This window comes from Centrocercus urophasianus, unplaced genomic scaffold, assembly GCF_019232065.1.
Source record: "Centrocercus urophasianus isolate 14NV4802_14NV808 unplaced genomic scaffold, USGS_Curo_1.0 seq_24, whole genome shotgun sequence".
NCBI lineage: Eukaryota > Metazoa > Chordata > Aves > Galliformes > Phasianidae > Centrocercus > Centrocercus urophasianus.
In genome coordinates, this window is record NW_024884800.1 from 6,826,166 (window position 1) to 6,852,470 (window position 26,305).

Consider the following 26,305-nt stretch of genomic DNA (forward strand, 5'->3'; position numbering starts at 1 on the left):
GGAATTCAAGTAAAAACTTTCAATATTTTTATAAATTAAACATAAAAGTCGGTGAGTGACACAAGGAAGCAAAAAATGTTTCACTGGACTGTACTCTGAAAATGCATATGAATAGATATATTTCAAATATAAGTAAATTGAATTTATTCGGCATTTATCCATAAAAACAGATGAGATTCTACTAAAGTTCTACTAAAACATCTACATGTACTTGATGGTACAGAAACACTAAGAATTTGAACTGACATAGAAATATATTACTTTTAGAGAATTCTGGAAGAGACTTAGGGTTGTGGCAGCTGTTCTTAGTTTTATATTTTTGTCCTTTTACCTGAAGCAAATATGTAGTTGAAAAATTCATGAAATTCAAAGCCCAAAAGAGAAAATATCATCCCTTTGGATGTCAGAAAATGGAAAATTTGTATTAAAAAAATTTGTATTAAAGAAAATTTGTATTATCAGTAAATGATAATACAAATAAAACAATCATGTTAGTGGAAAAACCTACACATTTGAAGTATGTATTTTTGTAAAATGGGATGCTACGTTCTTTTGGGATAATTTTATGCTATGCTAAGTTCCAATATGAGGTAAAACTCCACAAGAGTCATAGTATTTGAGTCTTTGATACTAAATACTGCTTCCCGAGGAAGTAGAATCTCAGAAATAGGATGAACAGGAAAAAGTACTTCCTTGAAAACAATGGCAAGGAGCCAAATTTGCACAAATAGAATTTACTGCATTAATATAAAATTTGTGTGTGTACATATTAATAAAGACTATATTACCACTACTGGGTAATGACAAAATGTGTCATCATAATACGAAGAGTGGTAACATAATACAACATGCACTGCATGAGAAAGACATGAAGATGAAAAAGATGGAAGACAAGTTTGGTGAAGCACTATGAGAAAGTTGAAGATGGCTCAAGATCCAAAAGTGAAGAGAATGGTAGAGCTACTGACAAAAGTCAGATTGTAAGGAACCAACTTATTCTGCTTCTTCTTGACGTGAAGTCGTTTTGTTTTCTCATTCAGAAAGAAGCATTTGAGACTGGAAGGAATTAAGAAAGAAAGGTCACCTGAACATGTGAGGGCTTCATTAGAGCTGAAGTGAAATTTTAATCTTATCCTACTACGACATTTTCAACCATGAAACCAGGGAGAGCAAGCTCTCAGTTTCACAGCAGAAGACTCAAAGTACAGTTGAGCATGTACAGTTTCTGGGATACAACACACATGTTTGTCAAAGGAAAAAATAGAGATATAATTCAAAGAAAACGAATGATTGTGATCAGCTTTAATGACTTCTCATGTTCAAAACAGACTTTGATGGATTGTCTCCAGTGGCCCTGAAAAAGTTTCACAGGTACTCAAGTACTTCGTATCTATCTCTAAAATAGCTGCATGCTTTTTCAATAGAACTTAAACACAGCAAGAGAAATTCCAATTAAGATAAGGAAACATTTTTTTGCCATGAGAAGTAGTCAAATAGGAACCAGTGTTTCAGAAAGGTTCAGGAATCTCCACCCTTACTATTAGTCAAGGATAGACTGTATGAGGTCCAGAGCCGACCAGTCAATATTTGAGCAAGAAATATCTTAGAAAACTTTATGACATATAAATTGGACATGCAAAATTACCAGAAAGGTAATTTTGTACTTGCTTTTGTGTGTCTGTATACAAGCTTCTATAGCTCTATAATGTGTAAAATAGGAGTTAATAGCGTAAATATTTTCTGTGAGGAATAAAACTCACAGAAACTATTTATCTTACTTCACTGTGTCTTATGGGACATACCTCTGAAAAGTATTAGATATTTGTATTTGGAAGATTAGCCTAATGTATTTTGAGGGAGGAAAGTAGAGTTTTCCCGTAGGATTTCTCATAAAACCATTGTTCCCACTCAATTCTAAAAATATTATAGATCTAGCTGACTCTGCACGAACTGTAAGACAGTAAATACAGCAATGTCGATTACTGCTGATAATAACAGTCTCAGACATACCTTTACAAGCAGCAGCAACTCTCAGCTGCAGCTCTTTCTGAGTTTTGAGTATAGCATGAGTTGGGAAAGAGATTTCTCCTTTAAATTGCAGTGGTTCAGGATTCTAACTTTGAAATCAATAGCAATCAAAATCTCAGCAGGCTGTAGAAGTCATTACCTCCTTTCTGCTAAGCTTGAGAACATAACCCAATATTTTTCTCTTTTCTTGAAGATTTGTTTACAAATATACTTATTCTAGATTGAAAAACATTTTCACAGCTTCAGTTTGATCCACTGATATATTGTATCTGTTGAATCCCTGAAACAGATGCTTTTGAAACAGAAGATAGAAAACGCTTACGCTTTTATAGTATACGTTCTAAATATGTATACTTCTACATTCATACAACTGGTTAAGAATATGTTTTTACTTTTAAAAAATACATTTAGAGAAGTGAAATGTAAAAAAGACAGAAGACAGTTGCAAGGGTCAGTATTATTATTACAGTCTATTTCTTTCATATATTTATTCTACATATTAACTATAACGCAGGTAAGTTTAAAATGGAAGAAAGGTAAGTCATACAACAATTTCTTCTGTACTATCATTAACAATTAAATAATTTCATCCAGTTAAAATAACAGTGAAATCTGTACTATATAACATTTAAGTCTAAGTTGTATCACTTTTTCACTTTCAGTTTGAAATACGTTAATTTTCCAAGGGTGGGAAAAACATTCCTAAATATCAATAAAAATTTGTCATGTAATACAATTAAGATGTCTTACTTTCCAATCACGTGGTAAGCCTGACACAAACCAAACGTTAGAATCATGTGTGAACACAAATCCCAGTCTTCGCATACAAGTTAGAAGGCAATGTTCCACAGTTAGAATTTGTGATCCTTGCTATTTGGTGAGAATAAGATTTTCTTTCCCTGAATTGCTTTTTTTCCCCATAAAGTATGTCCAAGTAGTAGAAATATTCAGGAAAATGCATCTTCTAGTCATTCAAGTACTTTAAAAGTTCGAAGTGTGAAGTACGCCTGTTTGTTGCTCATTTGCTTATCTGAAATATAGGTGCACTCTAGCGCCATCTGTCCTTGTTTCGCTGGGAGAAGGTTGGAGAGAAAGAAAGGAGGAAGCAACGATGGATCCGCCTATCAATGATTTAGGTAAGGATCTAAGAAAAGTACGCTTGTTGAGAGTTTCAGAGTGAACTTGTCTACATGCCTGAAACTTATTTGTGATTTATGCACCCAGATAAAAGGGGAATTTTTGAACTGCCAGACACTAAAAAGGAAGAAATATTTTTGAAGAAAGATGTTAGATTCAAGTTTCACGTCAAACTCTGGTGATCAGATCATTAACAAAGACAGACAACATCACAGCCTAGTACATAAGCCAAGGTAAGTTCATCCGTCTGACAACCAAGAACTTCTCATAGGAGAAAAAGATGAAAAACATAAAAAAGACTGGAATTCAGTTGATAACTCTGAGGTGCTCTTCAGTAATGGGAAATCAAACCTCCAATCTGTGATAATCATCATTTAGCTTTTATTGGAAATAAGTTGACTGAGCTTTAATGAACAACTTCAATTTAAAAATAAATAAATAATAAATACAAATGAATAAAGGTTGTTTAAAAGGTTGTTGAAGTCAGAAATACTCCTGGAAAATTCATGGTAACACAATTACTTTATATCCATCTATATTAATTTAAATAACTGAACTCGATTTACATTAAATCTTCATTAAATCTGCAGAGGCAGATTTTTACATTGGAGAAAATACAGAAGCATCATTTTCATGATATTTTCAGTGGCAAGATTTAAGAGAGCCTATACAACAGAAAAATGTATTAATTCAGAATAGCAAGAGAGATTTTCCACAACACATTCCAGTAACCTTAGTACTGGAATGAGTGAAATACTTGAAGAAAGAGAACAGAAACTGAAAACTGTATTTAACATCTTGTATCATAACCTCCAAGTTAAACAAGAGTCATTTTCTAATACAGTTAGAACACAGTACACTCTCAAAGGGAAGACCAACTTCAAAATAATGTGTAAGTGAAATCCTAGTGCTTGACTATCTTTCATAGCAGGATATATTGTGTACTGGGACAGGCATATAGCTACAGTTTTTTTAATGTAATATATTGCCTGTAAACTGCGTTAACTGAACATAAGATATATGTGTATTCATTCATCCTCATGCTCTCTTTACATACACATGCACAGAGAATACATACATACACAGACATATATATGTAAAGACGTACTATATATCTCTCTATAAACACTATATAAACACTCACACATATATGTAAACATTCTTAGAGGATGTGCAGTTCTTGGAAAGTCCTGCTTAAAGCACATGTAGTTGAAGAAAATGAAGACAAAATGTATGTACTGGTAAGGAATATGCTTGCCAGTAATCTGTGTGGTAAATTTAGTTTAATAATTATAGACTCCAACCACTGTAAAAAAAACACTGGTATATATATAGAATTGACAGTGCATGCACTGCCAAAAAAGATCGAAGGTGTGTTTAAAAACAGTGCTTCTTCGAAAGATATATAAATATAAGCTTTAAACAAAATTTATTTTAGAAATAGATGATTAAGACATAAAAGAAACAGTGCTTGATAATTCAATATGAAATCAAAAATATATGCTCAAAAAGTCTTGTTAAAAAGATTTTACAAATAATACTTAACATCAGGCTATGCCATAAATATTCACACTATGATAAAAGAGGAAATCACTAAAAATCTGTAACAACAACAACAAAACCAAACTGCTTTACAGTTTATGTTAAAAAAATAATTCTGTTTACATCACAAACTGTTTCATTTTTGACAGTACCCTACTGCCATTTAGCAGTATTCAATGAGATTCAGAAGGATATAGAGATATCCTCCAAAGTCCAATGTACTTTTTGATATGACAGGCAGCTTTCATACAAACTGTAGATTGTGTGCCATAGTTTTTCTTCAAAGAGTCTCATTTGACATTAGATTGTTTGAGATCAAGTGGTACTGAGCTTTGGTAGACACATATTCATATGAAATCCAGGCATTGACAGTATGACATGGGATGCAAAATGGCAAATATGAGAGCCATCTTTGGCTGCTGGCACTGCAGATCTGAAAGATGTGAAGCAACTAATGCACACTGTAAAACTACCAACAGATAAAGAACTGTTCTTTATGCTAAGCCAGACACTGCACTGTAAATAACCAAAAACAAACTCTAGAACTTCTATAGGCACAGATCTTTCTGCACTGGTGACAAGGACAATGATGTGCACCAATCAAAAGCACAAATCTCTAAATAAGTTTACTGAGATCGTAGTGAGTAGCAATAATTATGGTCTAAATCACAAGAAAATAACATAGAAAGTGTGACTGCTATTTCCAAGAAAAATATAATGAATTTTCGATTTTGAAAGCAGCATTTTGACAAGTCAGTAATTCGTGCTCTTCATTTTCCCTCACTTCCATGCAGTCAGAAAAATCATTTGCTTAGGTGAAAGCACAAGAAAGAAATTATATTCAACACTGAAGTGGGCCTGGCTTTGATTCACGATTCTAATATTCATCAAAAAACCTAAATATGGAATTTTTTGACTGATCTCCACTTATCCATTACCTTTTTTAAAAGTGTAGACATTAATATTCAGCACATATACATTTGGTAAGTACACATCAGGCTTTCATGAGACTTTCATGAATGCACTTAATCATCAGAAGGAAATAAGCTCTCTGACAAGTCTTAGGCCTATAAAACCACTCTTCTAAAAAGTGATATTTAGATATAAGAAAACAAAAATGGCAAAGAAGAACATATGAAACCGAATTACTTAAGAGGTTGCTGGTTTTTCCAGTAGTGCATTTGAAGAGTTACCATTTTTGGCTGACCTAGCTCACAAGAGAACTAGAAGAGGGATTATCGATTTAAACCAATAATCCAACCAATTGATGAGCCTCTATTTCATACGTGTGACTCTTCTAAGGTTAAAAATCAGACTAGATTCTTCTAGAATAGAACGATATGACCAATGAAATACCAGGAAAATGACAGATCTTCAGCTTGGCTAAAAGAAAAAGAAACAGAAGTCTCCTGAGAAATATTTTTCTCACAAACAATCAACATTCATCTCAAGAAACTGCAAGCACAAGTTATCAAAGGTTCTTTTCATACTCATTGTAAAAAGTAGGCACTTGTAGAGAGCATGCAGCCCTCTAGCATGTAGATGAACCAAGTACAGTACCTCAGCTCAGTATTCATCAATTAAAAGAAAAAAAAATCTCAAGATAAGCATTCCTATTATTTGGTGCTTTTCCTCCTAACCAAACATGAATTTTACATGTACAAGGTTTCTCATCAAGGAAATCAAACCTAACTGCTGTAAGAACAGAAATCCAAAGATTCAATGAAAAAACAAAACATAGTAAATAAGTCTGTGAAATCCTACTTTCTTGAACAACTCTACTAGGCCAGAAGTTAATTACTCTTAACAAATATCCTTGCATGCTTCCCATCACCCAACTATGAGGCACCTAAGCAAACAACTGTAATAGCAATAGGCAGTACCCATCTTTAGTTATGCTAAACAATACTTCTTGAATAACCTTTTTACTATGTCTGGAATGGAATATAAAACCAAAGCAACTGGCTAAGTTGTGGCATTGAATCAATAAATATCATTACTATATGTCTAACCACCGAATGTGTAGTTTAATTTGAATCATAAATGCTGCAAGGGTATGGTACGGTAAATAGGAACAGCGAAACTGTCTTACAGATACATAAACATCTTTCCAAGAAAATCATCTCAGTATAGGAAGGAAATTTTTCCTGTAACAGTCATATCTATAATTATGCAATACAATATGCTAAATTACAATACGTACTTCATTATTAATAGAATTTATTTTACAGATCAAATAGCCAAATACACAATTTTGAAAGAGCCAGATAGCAATGTGGAGAATACTATAGGCAACAGTTACGGTAGACATTCTGCAGTCTAAGAACTGAGGCAACGTGAATATTAAGTACAAGCCTATAAATATCTTTACATCAAACATACAGGAAGGTGTAAGAATGTCATGTTGTAGTCTAATTGATCAATCATTAATAACTTTCTCTTTAAGTATATATACGGTATACATCCGAGTTAGAAGTGTTATTCATTTTATTCTAGCAAACTAATATTACATGTCTTCACATAAGTGCAGAAAACAGGGTTCTTTATACTCCTTTGCTTCCTAAGAGATTTTCTATTGCATGTGAAATGCTAATATTATAGATGATACATATTAAGTGTTATTCCCTAAAATACACAGAAACTTACAACCAGGCTGCAAACCAAGCAATGATACTCAAACTGCATTTGTTAAATGAGTCATACTAAATTAAAAAAACATTACATAAACAAATTGAAATTAAAATAAGAAAGGTAATAATAATAATAATTTGGAGAGAAACAAAAACAGAAGGCCATGTTTTCCCCTATGTGCTAGGTTACAGTGCAAAAAATTCTAGGTTCCAACAAATATTTATCATTTCCTATTTTATCACAGTGAAAAGCAAGACACTGGATCTGTGATTTAAAAAAATAATTAAAAAAGAAAGTATTTCAAAAGATTAGGTGTATAGCACCTGTTATGTGTTATCTAGATTTCAGCAAGCAAAATGCAAATTAGATTCTGTTTTAAGAAGTGAATATTTTTGAGTTATTTAAAATGTGATCATTTATTACAAAATTTTGTGGGTTAGAAAGTATTCATTGTTCACAACTAATATTGTGCCTATGAAATGAGAAAGCAGTGATTTGATCAATTCCATTTATGAACCACAGCAACAATATTATCATTAAAAATATTATGGAATAGATATAAATAACACTTGATTCTTAATACATATAACAATGCTATATTGTGACAATAATTTTTTTTCTTTTTAATGCAGGGAGTATAAAGAACTTTACATTCTCCTTTCAGTGTATGAATAAAATTTATTGCTCCCTTTTATTATAGTTACATAATCAAAACTTCTACTTGTGCAACTAAAATAAATAAGGAAAAAATCTGGGACAAGAAGTTGGTTACAAGCAAAATTAGAAAACGATAGATTTATCATAATCGCCAACTGCGATGAATGATGGGTCACATCATTTTTCTTAGCAAAACTACATTATAGAACACTGTAGCACAACGTACTAAAATTTCGTTGTCTTTTCATTTTAAAAAATTCTTGCCCTTGATACCTTTCAGTAGGGCAGCTTGAACAGTTCATCATCACTTCCAAACCCCTCTGGAGATCAGACGATAAATTTCTTCGGCAATCAGAGAGAGGACAAAGGGCTTTCTCGTGCTATTTCCTTGTTTTCATGTTTGCTGGCTTAACATCATTGTGTACACGTACGACTTCAGTATATAACATCAGATGCGATGGCGTTCAGAGCTGGCAAACAGAGAAACAGCATGAGAAAAGCCCTTTCCTACATAATTTTCCCCATATATTGTAAAGTTTGCTTCCAACTTTCAACCATGTCAACCACATAGTTTGAGAAGTACCAAACTACTGCATTTCTATGTAAATGACCACCTTTGGTGAGTGTGGGTGTTTGCAGGGCCCTATATACACAGAAAGACCTGCACACATCTACATACACACACAACAGAAGTGTTAAAATGGGAGACACAAAAATGGCTTCTATGTATGTTATTCTAGGCTTTTAATATTTTTTTCTTTATCAGCTCAAAACTCCTAGTGCTGTATCAAGCATACAGCTATCAGAAAACTACCACACTACCTAAAATACATTCTACAGGGCTTCAGTAGACTTCATTCAAGAGCATAGTTCCTAAGAGCATAAAATATTTTGAAGTGATTTTGCTTCCTGAAGTTGTACTTATTATCAACAGAGTTAGAGTCTTGAAAATTCACTGAAATAAAGCCATCCAGATCAATTATTTCAAGGAAAAAAACCCACTATCAATAGCAGTCACCAAGACACAAGCCACTCACTGGTCAGGAAATTGCTATCAACTGAAGATCATTGAGTGTAATACCTTCTGTGAGAAAATAGGAAAAGAAATAAGTGTGAAAATTAAACTAAAGATAAATCAGATTTCATTGTTGACAATGGTTGGTAGCCAAAAAGAGAAAAAAAAAAGGAATTGAGAAGAAAGGAGTAAACATTTCAGCTTCACCACGCATGAAGGTGAAACATGCTTCGTGTTTGGGGAAAATCATATGTATTTATACTGCTACTATCCCAAAACAAGCTGCTATTGGATAGAGAATTGAGAATCATTGTAGCCTGAAAAACAATCACCAAATGGTAATGCTGGAACATTGCCTACCAACTTCAGGACAAACTCAGTCAAATAGGTTTTACTGGGATAAATAACAAAAAACAAGAACAAAAACAAAACAAAAACAAAACAAACAAACAAACAAAAAAACAACCTTTATTTTCTCCAAAGCACTTTTTACTGCTCAAGAAAAATGGAGATGCTATACTGAGGGACATGCTTTAGTGGGGAAATACTGTAGTAGGTAGACAGGTGGACTGGGTTATTTCAGAGGTCTTTTCCAACCTTGGTAATTTGGTGATTTTATGATTCTACTTAAAAGCCACATTTAAAATCGTTCTCGTTTTTTTCCTAAAAGACAAGTGAATTTATTTTTTGTTTTTTTATTTTTTTAACTTGTGCTTGGTATTTGTTTTCTACCACAAAGTGCAGAGTATCAATTCCAGACTTCCTTCCCCATGTTTTTTCAGTAAAGAACACAACTATGAAATAAAAATTGACTTTTCCTTCCACAAAGAATTCCATAGAGGAAAAACATTTCCTTGACCGGTTTTGCTTTAGTAGTACTACATATCTAATTAACTGCTCACTAACATAAGAGTCTGCAAATTTCACTTATCCTTCAGTAACATCTTTTTCTCCAGATACAAATTTCAGTTCTTACTGAAATATTCATACACAGAATCATACCAGAATTACCAGCTAAATTACCAGCTAGAAAATTAAGAGAAAATAACAAGAATAGTCAGTTGTAGTAATCACTTCTGAGACAGCTTTTGGGAAGGGTTATATCAACAGCTATTTGTCTGACATTTAGAGTTTCTTGAGTGTAATTTACTCTGTATTTGTCAATGCAAAACACAGCATTACCTATACACCCTTTCACACATCAGAAGCCTATTGATAATTACAGGATACTGGATTAAACTCACTACTCTCACTTATTACCCCAAATTACCTAAATCATGCATCTAAAGATCTGCATATCACATGAGTTTTCAGAGCTTTTTGTTTCAGGAAAGTGCAATATTCTTTTAATTTGCATTCTAAGCACACTGCTCTCATACTGAGTGAAAAACAGTAATGGCATTTCACATTTCAAATCAGAAACAGAAAACCATATGTACCATAACTGTAAGCCTGCGTAAGCAGTTGGTAGTAAGAAAGTAGCCCCCAAAAAGGCAACGCACCATAAACAAGGTCTACTTTCTAATATAAAATTAATGTCTATCTCTGATTACTTTCCAACAAACAAGTTCACAGTTCAGATCACATTGTTATTTGAAATCTCCATTCATACACACAGGTACATTCACACATGATAGAATTCTTGCAAATAAATGAATTAATGAAGCTTTACAGTAGTAAACATGAGAAAATCAATCTTCATACCTGTTCATTCCCACCATTTTTTTCTGAAGATGGCATAGTGTACTAACAGTGGAAATGTTAACATATGGATGGGAGTCCACTGCAAAGCAGGCATAACCACCACCAAGCACAGAAACAGAGCATGATTATACATTTGTCATTCAAACAGTATGTTTATATATATATATATTCAAACAGTTCAGAGAATGACTACATATTCCAGCTGTACCAGCTGAAGAAGTGAACTGAAACTAAACCAAGTCCTGCCATCGCTGCTTTCATGCAGTCATACTTTTTCACTAACAAAAGGCCAGAAAAAGTGATAATAAAAAAGTTAATGGTACCCTTCCTTAGTCAACAGCTGTTTATTTTAGGATATTTACACTGTTCCTATAGTGTGCAGTACGGTTTTTTCAAATGAACGAATGTCGCAAGCAGTATTAACTGAAAGAAAGAGACAAGGAGGAGGAGATGTGAAGTTTTAATCAATCTTTGCAGCAGTAGTTTCTCAGAACCCAGCTGCCAGAGGTAACATTGTATACTATAATTATGAATGTTTTGATTAAATATGTTGATCCCTCGACAGGCATTTGAATTGTCTGAATGTTGTTTGAAACACCTGAGCAAAGATTCCAGATTTTAAAATTTGTGTTACATATTATATGAATAATGCATTGAAAAAAACAAAAACATCCTTTTCAACTTTCCAATGTAAATGAAAAAAAGAATTTTGAAAGTATATATTTCATACAGCCTTCTCTCACTAAGGTGAATGTCAAAAGCAATTGAATTTTTACAAAGCTTGTGGACAGACAAGCTGTAAATGTGTATATGTTTCTCTCCAAAAAAATACATTCTTCTGAAGACAATGAAAGTTACCTTGATTTTATATACCTTACTTTAAAAAAAAAAAAACAAAAAAAAACATATAATGAACAAGAAGCCCCTTCACAGTTTAGCATATGATAGAACCTCCTTAATACATCTATCTACAGCATCCCAAAGGAAAGCATGCTATTCTGAAGGTACCAGTTTACTCTCACTAGTATTAGCACCTAACATGTGACTTCAAAATAATATTAATATCTCTTTCTATTACCCTTCCCCACACATAAGAATCAGAGAAGCTTACTGTCTCTCCTTGTTTGCATTATATTAGCACCACACGTTTCCCTCTTCAGCTTCCCGCAGTCAACAATCCAATGTGTCCTCAGTTGCTCCTGATTCCTTTCCCACAAAACTCTGAGCTTTGCTACTCCAGTATTTATTAGCCCACATAGCCCACATAGACATTCTTTGGGCTTTTTAGTAGAAAATTCTTTACATTCTGGATGTCATGGGGAAATTGTTTCCAGAGAGAGTGGTGAGGTACTGGAACAGGCTGCCCAGAGAGGTTGTGGATGGTCCGTCCCTGAAGGTTTTCAAGGCCAGATTGGATGGGGCCCTAGGCAGCCTGGTCTAGTATTAAATGAGGAGGTTGGTGGCCCTGCATGTGGCAGGGGGGTTGGAGATTCATGATTCTTGTGGTCCCTTCCAACCCTGTGATTCTCGTTTGCAATTTTTTTGAGTACAACTGTTACAATGACTTCGTCATTTTGTACATCGCTTCTACAAATTTAACGTAAGATTATTTTTTTTAAAGACAATTGATATCATTCTGATTTAAAGCTTCAAAAAATCCCGTAACTTTTTATCTTTAAATCAGTAATTCAAATGTCTTGCATAGACAAAGCTAAGAGCTATTGAGATGTGAGGCCTGTTAATATCAATAACTAATTGAAAATGAAAATAAATAAACTCACAGCAAGCATAATCTTTAGTTTTCTCCTTCAGAGAGATTTTGGCTTGTAATAGGGAAGTATTACAGTAATGACTGCAGTAGAATAATGTTTTTCACACTATTTTCTTATTTTCATTTCTTATTTTCATTTCTCAAACTAGCACATTTGCCTTTTTAACTGCAATTATCTCACTTCTCCTTGCTGTCCTGCATTTTCTGAAAGTTCAGAGTGCACAACATAAAGGTATCACTAACCACAAAGATCCCACCTGTCTATAAGGTTGGTGAATTGAGGGCAACATGACATCTGAAAGACTGAGTAGAGTTTCTTTTGTTTCATCTCTTTACTGGCTAAGTGTGACAACTCTAAGTCAGTCTGTCCTGAGTGTACCTTCACAGAAGATAAAACTACACAGACTACAATTATACAAAAAAACAGGTTATGAGTAAGACTCGTTTTTACAAAAAATACTGAGATTAAAGAAATATAGTTTGTTTTGCTTATCATAAAACACAATGCTGTAATTACAATCCAACACAAAGGATTAAACTCAAATGGCTTCTCTTGCCCAACTTCTGTAAATAAATGCATTAATATTTTATTTCTTATTTAAATAAAATGAAATTAAGTAACGGTTAAAGGCAAATGTTGTTTTCCAAGCAGTGGAAAGGGCCAGTGTCAGAGAGGAGTTGCAATTTCTCCAATAATGTGGTCACTCTTCTGTATGAAAAAATTAACCTTTTACGCACCATACTAATACAATTTCTGGTACAGTTATATCAGGTAATGAGTATATGAAAATAAACAAACAAAAAAACAGTTCTATTCTTCTCTCAACGACAGGAAACCCCTGTGAATGACTTTTCAGGTATAGTTAAAAGATTTTTTCCCGAAAGACTTCTGTAGAAGAAGTCCATTCTACTTTAAACGTCCCTTCTGATGGAAGAACTAAGTTTATAAAAATCTGGAGTGTCATGAGCTTACCTTCTTTTTTAGTAGAATTAGTGCGTTACAAAGTCTGCTTTTGAGCAGACAGTGGAAGAATCTTTTTGGCTTGGAGGAGGTATACTGGAGTCCCTGAACTCAACTGAAAAATCACTTAGATCAGGCCTACTGAGATGCTGAAAACAGCACCACCCACCTCACCATAAGGAAAAATGTAACAGACGAACAAACTAGCAAGAAACTTTTCTAATGCCCAATTTAAATTAACATATTTAAATACCTTTGATACAAAATATTCAAATCTGAAAAAGTACACATTTTCTACTGCTGTCATAAAAATAAGAAATTCTATTATTTTTTCCTCAACTTAACTGTTAGTGAAACTCAAAACTCCATTTTGTAATACACAGCTACATGGGTTACCACAGAAATCTGTGCTGTTAAGGGGGGAAAAAATTAAGTAGAACAAGCAGGATATCATGCAGTTTTCATGTACATTTTGTTATCAATGTAGCTCACAAAACAAAGCTCACAGAAAATTTAAAACCTCAACTGAACAAGAAGTCTAACAGACTAAGTCTTGCTGAGGATTTGTTCCCAAAGAATAATATTAAAATGTAACATCAATGATATAATAAGCTCTTCTGAAATATTTAATAATTGATTCTTTTAAAATTTGACTAGAAAACTGTTTTCACTGAAAACATTGTGATATTCTTAAATAAAAACAGACAAGTAAACAAAATTTACTACTTACGAAACCTTCAAAAATATATATAGAATTTATATTTGATTTTCAGTTACTTGCAGCCTTTCTGTAGTGTCCTGTAGATTCTTATCTTATTTTTAATTTTAAGCTAAGAAGTCTTTAGACATTACGCTGTACTGAATTTTTGAGAAGTTAGTATCTGGTTTACCAAACATAGGAGCAAAAATGTGAGAACAATTATACCAATGCTTCTTATTTTCCTACAGCTTTACCTACTGACATTGCCATTCTACTCAAGTAGTCTGCTACTTTGGAAAATGGCACTGAATCTCTCCGATGAAAATCCTAGCCTGCTTTTAGCGACTTTGAAGTAAAGCTATGCCCAAATGATGGCTGCAATTCCAGACGCCATTAATATTAAGAACCACTTAGGAGGTCCTGTAAAGCTTCATTGTTTTCCACCTGGCCTAGATTGCTTCAACTCTTGAGCACACAATACTACAGAGGACAGTACCATAAACCCTCTTTGTTTCACACAGCTGCACAGCGTACAGAGGTAATGCAGGAAGTGCCATACTGCCATCTGCAGTCCAGAATACCCACCAGTGTAATAATTCACAGCTCGATTTCCTTGCAGCATTTTAATTTTTTTCTTAACACTGAAGAATCTCAAATTGTTTACCTTTTTTTTTATGCTTCTATGAAACATGACTTTTCGTAACTTTTAATCCTTGTGGAAAAATTAATTTTGCAGTGCTTAGAATTAGAGCTAAATTAATGGAAAAGAAAGAGGCGAAGGAGAAAGAGAGAACCTTAAAATTTCCATTACCTGTCTGGTGTGAATGGGGCCTGGGGTCTTGAAGCCTCCTTGACAGCTGCATTCAGAAACACTGTAAGGATCCGAGCTGCTTGATGAGCACTTGGAGAGTGAATCACAGCCCACCACAAAGGTGTTATCCAGAGGCAGTTCCTGAATGACATGGTGCTTCTTGGGGGGTACAGGAGTCTCAGGTTTAATTTGAAAGGTTGGCTGTGGAGAAGCAGACTTGTAGTGCTTTGCTAAATCTGGGCTATCAGGCTTAAACGTGGTTGGTGTAGTGGCCCAGTTATATTTTCCCATAGTCTGTTCTTCTAGTTCTACAGGAATGTCTAAAGTGCCATTTATGTGCTCATGGCCAGGATCATCAGGCTTAGATTCTTCAATAGTCACAAAATTGAGGAGAAGACTTTTTGGAGAGCGTTTCTTCTTCTTCTTCTTCTTCTTGATCTGCCTATTCTCTTGGTTTGGGGAAACCCACTCACCACTCTGCTTATTTTTCTGGACAACTTTGTGCCTGGGAGTCTGGCGGCACCGTACTAACGCAGTAACAAAAATTACCAGAATAACTGTCATTGTGCCTGCAATAATCGCAATTATGATCTTGACATAATCATTGGTTTGTGGGGTTATCTCACCATCCCCAATGTTCTGGCCAACTGGAGTTTCCATATTCCTGCGCACTAGCTCTTGTATGTAGGAACTATTGGTGACCGTCTCATTCACAAACAAATGCACAAGAGCTATAGTATAAAGAGACTCTGGCTGCCCTAGGTCATTGACTTTTATCACCAGTCTGTGCAAGCCATGATCTGATGTGATTACCTTCTCTTTCAATGTAATATTGCCTGTTAACTGGTCAATTGCAAACAAGCCCCTTGAATTCCCTCCTATAATGCCGTAACGGAGCTCTGCATTCATTCCTGTGTCATTATCAACTGCAAAGACTTTAGTAACAACAGAACCTGGATTGGATGATGTTGGAACCAACTCATATGAATAATTTGATGAAGGAATTACAAAAACAGGCCTGTTGTCATTTACATCAACAACATTGATCGTCACTTTGGCCGTTGAGGAACGCTGCAGTCTTCCTCCATCCACCGCTTTCACCTGAAAAGTGTATGACCCCTGCTGTTCTCTATCAAAAGTAATATTAGGTCTTATTACACCAGTAAGGGGATCGATAATGAAATTATCTCGACCATTTAATATAGACAGAGTGACTGCAGCATTCTCTCCAGAATCAGCATCTGTTACTGTGATAAGCCCTACTGTGCCATACATGGGTAAGTTTTCTGGAACATAGAAATTATATTCATTGTGTGTGAAAGCAGGGCTGTTATCATTCTGGTCCAGGACTGACACTGTCACAGTAGCATTGGTCTGCAAGGGTGGCATCCCATTATCCTTAGCCAGTACAGTGAAGGAGTACCTGTCTTGTTTTTCTCTATCCAGCTTTCTCACTGCTGTCAGAATGCCTGTGCGGCGGTCAAGATTGAAAATAGGGGGTGCATCGGAACCCAGAATATAGCTGATCTCAGCATTGCGCCCACTGTCGGCATCCGTAGCACTTATCTTGGTTAGCTGAGTACCAGGAGCATTGTTTTCAGGGATGGAAAGACCTATGATAGGCTGTGTGAAAACTGGGGCATTGTCATTTTCATCTTTAATTTTGATCAAGAGCATTGCAGATTGGTTTAAGGGAGGTTTACCTGAATCTGAAGCTACTATTTTAATAGCATATTCCCGTGTGGATTCATAATCTAGAAATGTAGCTGTCTCCAGAAGAAACTGATTATCAAACACTGGCTTTAGTCTAAAAGGGACATCATGATCTGTAAAACAAGTAACTTTTCCATTCAGATCAGCGTCCTTGTCCATTACTGTTATCAATGCAATTTTTGTATTAAGTGGAGCTTTCTCAGACAAGAGCACTGTCCCATTCACTGGATTGATGATGTACCTTGTGTCAATTGATGGGACATTGTCATTAATATCTGTGACATTAACAGTCACTGTTGCTCTCGATGGAGTCGAACTGCCATCACTTGCCAAAACAGTTAGTTTGTGTACTGGAGATTCTTCCCTATCTAGTGGCTCTCTTATGGTGATGAGACCAGTGGCATTATCAATGGCAAACAGCTTTTTGGCCAAGCTGGAGATCTGATTGCTGAAATAGAAGTGGATTTGTGCATTTGAGCCCAGGTCTGCATCAGTGGCATGGAGCTGAGAAACAGAGGTGCCAACTGGAGAATTTTCTGGAATACTAACTTCAATGTCATTTTCTTTAAAGACTGGACGATTATCATTCACATCAGTCACTGTGACTTGCAGGATTGCAGTGCTAGATCTTGGAGGACTTCCACCATCTTCAACTTTAATTTTCATCACATAGGTATCCTTCTGCTCTCTATCCAGGATCTGCTGGACAATCAGTTGAGGCCACTTATCTCCCTCAGGTGTCTCAATTATATCAAGACCAAATACATTCTGACCCTACAAGACACAGAAAGAAGATACTTTAGCATAGTAGTACATTTAAGCAGAGAATCATCTCAATGTTCTGAAATTATCACAAAATATACAAGCATTATAAAGGAATTGACACTTTTATATTTACTCCTCGTTTGCAATATTTAGTTTTGCTCTAAGCCGTCCAGGGACCTTAAAAAAAGCTTCAGAACTTACATGGAAATGAACTTATATTTTAGAATAACAGGTTATGAGTATTTGTTTTGTTTTTTGGGGGGGTAGGTGTACACATTGTGGCTTGTTTGCTGTTTTCTTGGTGCTGTGTTTGCTCTTTAAACCAACTGCTCTCCTCCTAAAGAAAAGAGAAAATCCTTGGACAGATGTGATTTGCTTTCTATACTGTACCAGTGAGTGTGGAGAAGAGCAATGTAGCCAAAATTCAAAGTGTCCAAATGTAAGGTAATATGCATGCACTGAAGGACTTAAAAAATCTTCAATTTGAAGGAAAACAAGAAAGTTAAAGGGACTGCCTCATGGAACAACTCCGGACATGATCTGAAGCCATCATAATTTAAAAAAACAAAAATAAATTGTTTACTATACAGCCATAACAGTTTATTAGAAATACATAAGAAACACCTTAAAATTATTCCATTATTCCTCATGATATTTATCTTCTTTTTTCACTTGGATTGTTTTGGGGTTTTTTTCATTTAAAAAAAAAAATCACAGAACTGTGACATTCACTTTGAAAATAATTACTTCTTTTCACAGGGATTGTTGAACACCAAACACTCCTGTAATAGAAAAGAAATACTATATATATTTGACAAACATGGCTTCCTTCAGAAGCCTTGCGTTGAAAAGAGCATGCTAAAATAAACACAATAAAACAAAACAAATTCTGTGTAAGAATGGACTGTTTTGTTTAAGTGTTTTGCCAATCAGAATTTGACATAAACAAACATTTCTTTCATGGAAAAGAACTATCCATCCCCATTTCAAACATAACTGAGCAACCTGCACAGTATTTGTGACATTATATTGCAACCAGGGGCAGTCTAAAGTGAAGTGGAGCACATTCTGAAACAATAAATAAAAACACAGCTTTTACTTATTCAGTAGAAGACATGAAAATATTAGTTTTAAAAGAAATGTCTTCTCAAACAGCAATTCTACATTTATCTCTCTATTGAGAGAAAGTGTGGGTTTCCTATTCATCTTCAATCAGCCTAGCAGTTAGTTGTAATAAATTGCATAACTACTAAGAAATAATGAATGATATATGTTTTAATATAGAATTCCAGAAAAAAAAAAAATGTAACAAGCTGGTGGAGGGGGGCGGATATATCAGCTATCTTTTACTTCTTTGTTTGTACACAAATTGACAGATGGGCAGTAATTATTCTATCACTGTATCTCACAACTACAAAAAAAATTCTCATAGACTTTCAATAGGTTCAATTATACAAATGAATACACATCTCTGCATTTCTTCAACTATCAAGTCAAAAGCAATTCTTCATTATACCATAAAATTAATAGATTTGATTCTCCATAACTACCAATAAACTAATGGAGAAACAGAAAAGAATGCAAAGAACAATTCCAGGTCAATTATTACCATTTGAGTAATTTTTATGAAAAAAGAAGAAAAAAAAAAAAAAAGGTTACTTAAGAAAATTTCTTGCTGTTCATTAGAGGATCATGCATCTTTTTGAACTACTAAAATAAAGGGATTTTTTTTAATTTTTTTTTTCCTAACTTAATTCACATTGGGATAGAGTTAAATACAGCCATACGCCACATCTTATCAAACAAATTTTCTGAGAAAGTGCTCCCATTCCAAACATTCCCAAAATGATGACACATTCAAGCAGCGCATTTTGAAGATTACAAATATATAATTCTCTCCCTCATGAGAAAAGAAACTAAGAGTTAAAAAGAGAAACAGGAAAAAAAAACCTTCAGTGTAAATTTTTTAGTGTTGAAGCAAATGGATCATCACCAAAACCTCAGTGAAATCAAAATTTCCTACAATAAGATTGGTTTTGGACTGAACCTCAATCATCTCATTATCCCAGTGATCTGAAGGTTTCACCCATGCTAGAGTACTGCTATAAATCTTTACAAGTGGTATAATAGGTAATTAACACTTACGTAGTACCTTTCACCATTAAATTAATTTTAGAAATAACCTATTAGTTTTTTTTCCATGGCTGTATCAGAGAGTGAAAAATAAAATGCTGAATTTTCAATCTAAAAAGACAGTTTAAATGATGTAATCTAACTACTTCAAGCAGAACAAGGTTTCAGAGCCAACATCAACTTTAAGAAGCTCCGAGTTCTGATCACAATATTATTTACCAGTGGTTTAAGCAATTTGTAACCTTACTGGATTTTCATAACATCCTTTTCAGTTGATTCATGCCTAAGGTAATATTTGAAATGATGAAACTGGTATACTTGCTGAACACTCCTTGCCATATATTTACCTGATCATTTGTAATTGATCCAAATGTCCTTTTCGGAGCTGTTTTGGGCTGTAATGTAAAATAAAAAATTAGAGAGTTTTAAAACAATTGTAACATTTAGGTAAGTTAATAAATACATAATCAATTAAGCATAGATATCTAATGTGATAACCTAGAAAAGCCAAAGTATTACAAACACGACTGCATGTAGCAAGGTGTACATAGTACATAATCTACACCTAACTTGCCTCTAGACATGCACAAGGCACTATTACACTCTCTCATCACAATATGTGATTGAATTCATTAGTTGTTGCCTACATTTGCTTTGTAATGACTGTTTTTTGTTTGTTTGTTTTTGCTCTGAATGTTCAAATCCACAGTAAAAAAAAAACTCGGAAGTTATACACCAATCTAAACTAAAATCTGTGTAGTCATAAACCTAACATGCTTCACCCTTACAGAGAAGATAAGGACATGATGTATTACCAACATCTACATAATAATTCACTATTTTTCAGCTTCCAATAACAAAAGTGGCTCTACAAAAGCTGGTCTGAAAGTGACAGACACTTCTACCAAATTATTAATCATTTCATTTCAACTAAACAAAAACAAAATTCAAAGCCCTTTTCTTTTAGAAACACTCCTTCCAAAAGAAGGAAAGTTAACAGCTGCCAGTAAGGCAATTAGCTAATTAAGCCTGCCTCTTAACCTTCTCCATAACAATTTTTGAGACATTCACATGCATCCTATTAGACAGGAAGCTGATACAAAACCTGAAGGACAGTTAAAGGGATATTATATTTATGTCTGAGATATGCTATAAATTCCCTGTCCTCCAATATGCACTTTGTACTTCAAGTAAACACTATCTCTCTAGATATAAAATGAAGGAAAAAACAGGAGTTGTTAGGCATTAATATATTTAGTAAGATAATTTTTATGTTCACATTACATGTGTGTTAGAATTACAGATTTGCTCCAAAAATCTAAGAACTAAGCGAAAGAAATGACTGTATTTTAGCCATGTAATTCCCTAACACATCACTGTGTTTTTGGATGTAACAAGTAATAGTTCTGAACCAGCTCCTAAATCACAACCTCATCTTGTTTGACAGCCAAACAAGACACCTTAGGCTCATAATCCCGCATTTTAGAGCTCTCAGATGAATGCTGACTGGGTGTTGGAGCAGTGTGAATCCGTAATGCCCTCCTATTCACTACCTGCACTATAACCATATCAGTACTCTCAGGCAGAAGGGGATTCAAACTGACAGCCACTTGCATACAAGAAAATAGAAACAACTAAGATATTTCTGAAAATTACCCTAAAGCAGAGATTGCCCAGGATCCTCAGCTTCTAGTACTTTTAGTTCAAATTTATCATGATGGACATTTATAGATTTGGCTCATGACAAGTGGAAAAAATAAAATTAAATAGAAAAAAAAAACCTTTGATAAGACTTGTTAAACAAGTAAGCAACTAAACAAGTACTAAATGTAAGTTAAGATTCATTGAATTATTTTGTTCTCTGTTATTTTCAAGATAATTTCATTTGAAAAGGTGCTTGATTTCTATAAACAGGTGGTATCTTCATTGCACCAAATCCATAGCCATGCTTCTAGCAGAAAGTTATTTAGCATGAGTAACTTATTTGATTGGAGGCCCACCTAAACTGAAAGTTTGGCTACAAGTGAAACCACTGTATCCTCCTCTTATGTTTATGTTTGAGGACAAAATGTTGATAAAATTTTTCATTTGAATGTCATGATAGACCTCTCATCAGGTATCCAAAAATAAAAAAGAAAATAAATGAATAAAATCCGTTGTCCTCCAGATTAATAGCAGAAAGCCATTCTTTCACATGGACACATTTTTCCCCAACACTAACACACAGCTTTTTGGGCTTGTCGGTCTGGAACAAATACTGGTAAAATGAAGATGACTGTAAGGCTTTCTCAGGGCCCTCACTCCTTGGAATGTTTTCTAAAACTCAAAAGAGGAAGTTTAGTGGGAGGTGTAACAACCACTTCCTGCTTTTTAAAGACACGAAGCTGTGCTTTTCAAACAATGAAACTCATCCTTTTTACATTGTTCTGAGAAAATAACAGTGGAGCTAGCAAATAGAACTTCAAAAATATATGACGAAACACAAGTGCAAGATGCCCCTTCTCTACATACTGGAAGATAATAAATTACACTGCAATTTCAGATTAATAAATCAGAGACAGCAGCTCAGAAGTAGTAACAGGGTACTGAAAGTAGTTCCACAGAGACTAAATTCTGATACTCATTAAATAGAAATCTGTTGATTATGTTCATCAGGGAATGCTGGGGATAAACCAAAAATGTATTTTTTGGTGCTGGATTTCATCAGAAAGCCAACTTGTCTTCTTCCTCCTCCAGTATTACTGATTCCCATTTATGTGACTCAGTAGAACAGCAGCAAAAGAAAAAAATGAAAATACTGCGTTATAGTATGGTAGCAATCCCATTTTGAGACCCACCTCTGAAACCCTGTATTACTTGTGTGCACTGAAAATTTCACATTATAAGCCACCATGACTTTTGACGAAGAGTTATATTCCTAAAAATGCCTTCTCTGCAAGTTGTTTGGAATAAAAAAATCTTTAAAATGTATCTGATACACACATTTACAAGTATTCATACTCAAGATGGTACTACAGACAGAAATTATTATTCTATTTATTTCCTACCTTCAATGCAGTTCAATAAAACTGCACAGAAAGAGAAATAATTTATTACTTTATTACAGCAATACAAAGACTTCTATCAACTGCATGTATGAACATGTAAGCAAAGTCAAAGATACTGAAAGAAGACAAAACTCTCTAAAAAGACAGAATAACATCTAGGATTGAGTCAATTATTTCACAGAAATGTGAAGGACCACTCACTACAACAAAGTCATTTTCAGTTGTTATAAGGATTAGATTAGTATCTCAAAATCTTAAGGTCACACAATAAAACTAGTTGCTCAATATGTCATGCATTCTACCTACAGATTTTTTATTCTACTTCCACCCTCAATTAACTTTACTGTTACTGTAAGAAGAGGCACACATGGACATATACGAAAACCCCACTGTAAACTGGAAAATTAAATGAAATCAGTTTTGAAATTCAGTACTATGGCTTTTAACAAATCAGCAAAACCTAGACTAATTTACCAAAAGCAAGAATGATAGCTGGAATGCAGAGTTTCCATGATGGTTAAGCAGCATTAAAGTTATTCCTTATTATGCTCTTAAGCACGATCTGATTAGTTTTAACAGCTGCCCAGCAGGAAAAGCCAACCAATCATTCCACAGCAATATACATATTAATGTACTTCTTTGCATTTAGTTTTCACTCATTTCAGGGGCAGGTACACAATGCACTACAGTTAGAGCTGGCACCTTTTGATTTGAAAGTGATACAAAATATTCAAAATGAAAACAATGTCAGAAAATCCTGATAATCACAATATAACTTAATACCTTAAAACCTTTTCTGATAAATAAACTTATTCCACTAATACATAACAGGCAGCAAATTGGTTTTGAGGTTCCATGGGAAACGGGATGGAAAGGAAAACTGAAAATACTGATTTGTTTGTACTTTAGAATGTGCTTCAACAAATAGTATTTAAAGATGCATAATGGAAATGAGGATAATATTATACAGCTAGGGTTAAAATGAAGTGGAAAACCTCAAAGAGAGTCATATAATATTCCATTCTTAAAATCATAGAACATCTTGACTCAAAAAAAAGAAAAAAAGAAAAGAAAATAAAGACAATATGCTTGATAAAGCAGAGAGAAAAAAAATTACAATAATTTGACTTTGGAACATCAGCAATAACCATGGCAATAATACACATCACATTAATAGAGACAGCAATTATAGCACAGTGTGATAAAAATGTATTTCAACACTGACAGCTGATGATTCAGAATTTTTTCCTTTCACCGATGTTTCTTTTTTGTTTCCTTAAAATTGTCTGAAATGCTCTTTGCTACACGTCCCAGCATCAAAAGCTCTACAGGACTTCAGTGTTCAGACCCATTATATTTCTGGGCTAGGGAATATAAATTACCATACTAATGCAGTCAAGTGCCACAATCTACAGTTGACAGTGGATTTAAAAGTATTCTTTGATATTTATAAGTTTATAATTTTGGACTTAGCATTTTTCTTCCCTGTGTTTCCTCCTGAAAAGAAGAAAAACATTCATTCTGTGTATTTAGAGTAACAACTACAGGAATTATTTAATTCTCTATCACTATCAATCAAAGATCTGAAAGCTAAAACAAAAAAATCAAGAACATTATAATTGCATAAGCTTCTTTAATATTTGAATTATCTAATTAATGACATCTAAATCTAGGAGATACTGTAATTCCCTCTACCATATTCAAAACATATCTTAAAAACAGGAAATCTTTATCAGCCCAAAAACAGAGCTTATGGAAAAATGATTTGGGGCAAGAGGAAAAAACTCACAGGTGTACAGAAGACATCTAGCCATGAAGTAACTCGGAATTTTTAATAATAGATTTGGAATATTACTAGGATTCATATGAACCCCATTGGAAAAATAATTCAAGCTTTCTTAAGACAGATATCCAAATTTTGAGGAAATTTTTTATTGCTGCATTCACAATAAACAAAAGGAGCAGAAAATAATATTCACAATGTTATTCTGAAACTAAAATTAGAATGGATTGAGAACTTGCAAATTCCTTGCAGCAATACAAGCGTGATTAGCTACTTTCCATCAAAATTTGTGAGAACAATTTTTAACTCGGTCAAAAAATAATGGTATTCAAGTGAAATTGTTCCTGATGGAGACAGCTGTTGCTTGCTTTAGTAATAACGTTCTTATTTAGCAACAATGAGTTCAGTCACAAACATCTGAAGTATGAAAAATACAAAAAAAAAAACAAAAAACAAACAACCGCTGCTGGATACACTGGTGAAAAGTAACACATCAAACAGAAAATCAAAGTTAGTATCACCATCTCAATCTAGAACACTTTAGACTTTTAGATAATAGTAGAGACTACGGGTATACTATGTCCTAAGTGCACTGTTTGCAACTTTCCAGAATAAAAGATGTTCAAAATCTAAATTCATAGATATAAATATATTGCCTAAGCCGCAGTCACTTCCTCTTCTACATACAAGAAGTTCCCTGAATCACAGAATCCTCAAAGATGGAAAGAACCTCTGAAAGACATCAAGTCCAAATCCCCTACAATGAACAGAGACACCACAGCTAGATTAGGTTGCCCAGCCTCGCCTTGGAAGTCTCCAGGGATGGGGCATCAAGTACATCTCTGATGTAACCTGTTCCAGTGCCTCACAACTCCCACTGTAAAAGATTTTTCCCTTCTGTCCAATCTATATCTACCCTCTTCGAGCATGAAACCATTTCCCCATGCTTTATCACCACGAATTCTGCTAAAGAGTTGTCCCCCTTACCTTCCTGTAGCTCCCCTTTAGATACTCAAAGGCTGCTATCTTGGAGCCTTCTCTGAGCCTCAGCTCTCTCAAGCCCGTCCTTGTAGGAGAGGTGTTCCATCCCATGGACCACTTTTGTGGCCCTTCTCTGGATGTTTACCTGGGCTCACTGCTCCAGTCTGTATAGATGGCACCCTATTCCTCTGGTGTGTCAACTGAATCCAATAGCTTGAGGTCATCAATAAACCTGATGAGGGAGCACTTGACCCCAATGTTGATGTCACTGATTAAGATATTAAAGAGTATTGGCCCCAGCACCGACCCCCGTGAGACATCACTTGTCAATGATGTCCATCCAGACATTGAGCCACTGACCACCACTCTCTGGACTCAATCCTGCATCCAGATCTTCATTCACTTAACAGTCCACTCATCAAATCCACGTTTCCAATCAATAGCTGTTCCCTTGTCCACTGATGCAGTAACTCCATCATTGAAGGCCACTAGGTCGGTCAAATAGAATTTGCGTTTAGTGAAGCCACGCTAGCTCTCGTGTATCACCTCCCTGTCTTCCATGTGCCTTAGCATGGCTTCCAGGAGGATCTGTTCCATGCTCTTCCCCAGCACAGAGGTGAAACTGACAGGTCAGTAGTTCCCACCGTCACCCTTTTTACCTTTTTAAAAAATGGGTTGATAGCAGGACAAGGGGAAAGAGTTTTAAGTTGAAAGAGGGAAGATTTAGACTGGATATCAGGGGGAAGTTCTTCACAGAGAGAGTGGTGAGGTGCTGGAATGGGCTGCCCAGGGAGACTGTGGATGCCCTGTCCTGGAGTTGTGCAAGGCCAGGTTGGATGGGGCGCTGGGCAGCTTGGTCTTGTACTAAATGTGGAGGTTGGCAGCCCTGCCAGCAGCACAGTATTTGGAGCTTGATGATCCTTCAG

At 34.8% G+C, this 26,305-nt stretch overlaps 1 protein-coding gene across 2 annotated transcripts in view; it reads right to left on the reverse strand.

Moving 5' to 3' along the window:
- Window positions 1–26,305, reverse strand: part of PCDH11X (protocadherin 11 X-linked) — a 390,107-nt gene that overhangs the window by 355,732 nt on the left and 8,070 nt on the right. The window contains exons 2-4 of one of the 2 annotated variants that reach the window (XM_042825460.1): window positions 19,916–19,963; window positions 14,958–17,444; window positions 7,525–8,465 (exon numbers count right to left, since the gene is read on the reverse strand). In XM_042825460.1, the coding sequence (XP_042681394.1) occupies window positions 8,460–8,465; window positions 14,958–17,444; window positions 19,916–19,963 (2,541 nt within the window). In that variant the 3' untranslated portion in view covers window positions 7,525–8,459. Of the gene's footprint in view, window positions 1–7,524; window positions 8,466–14,957; window positions 17,445–19,915; window positions 19,964–26,305 lie in introns of those variants that run through there. The other variant, XM_042825459.1, reaches the window with a different exon arrangement.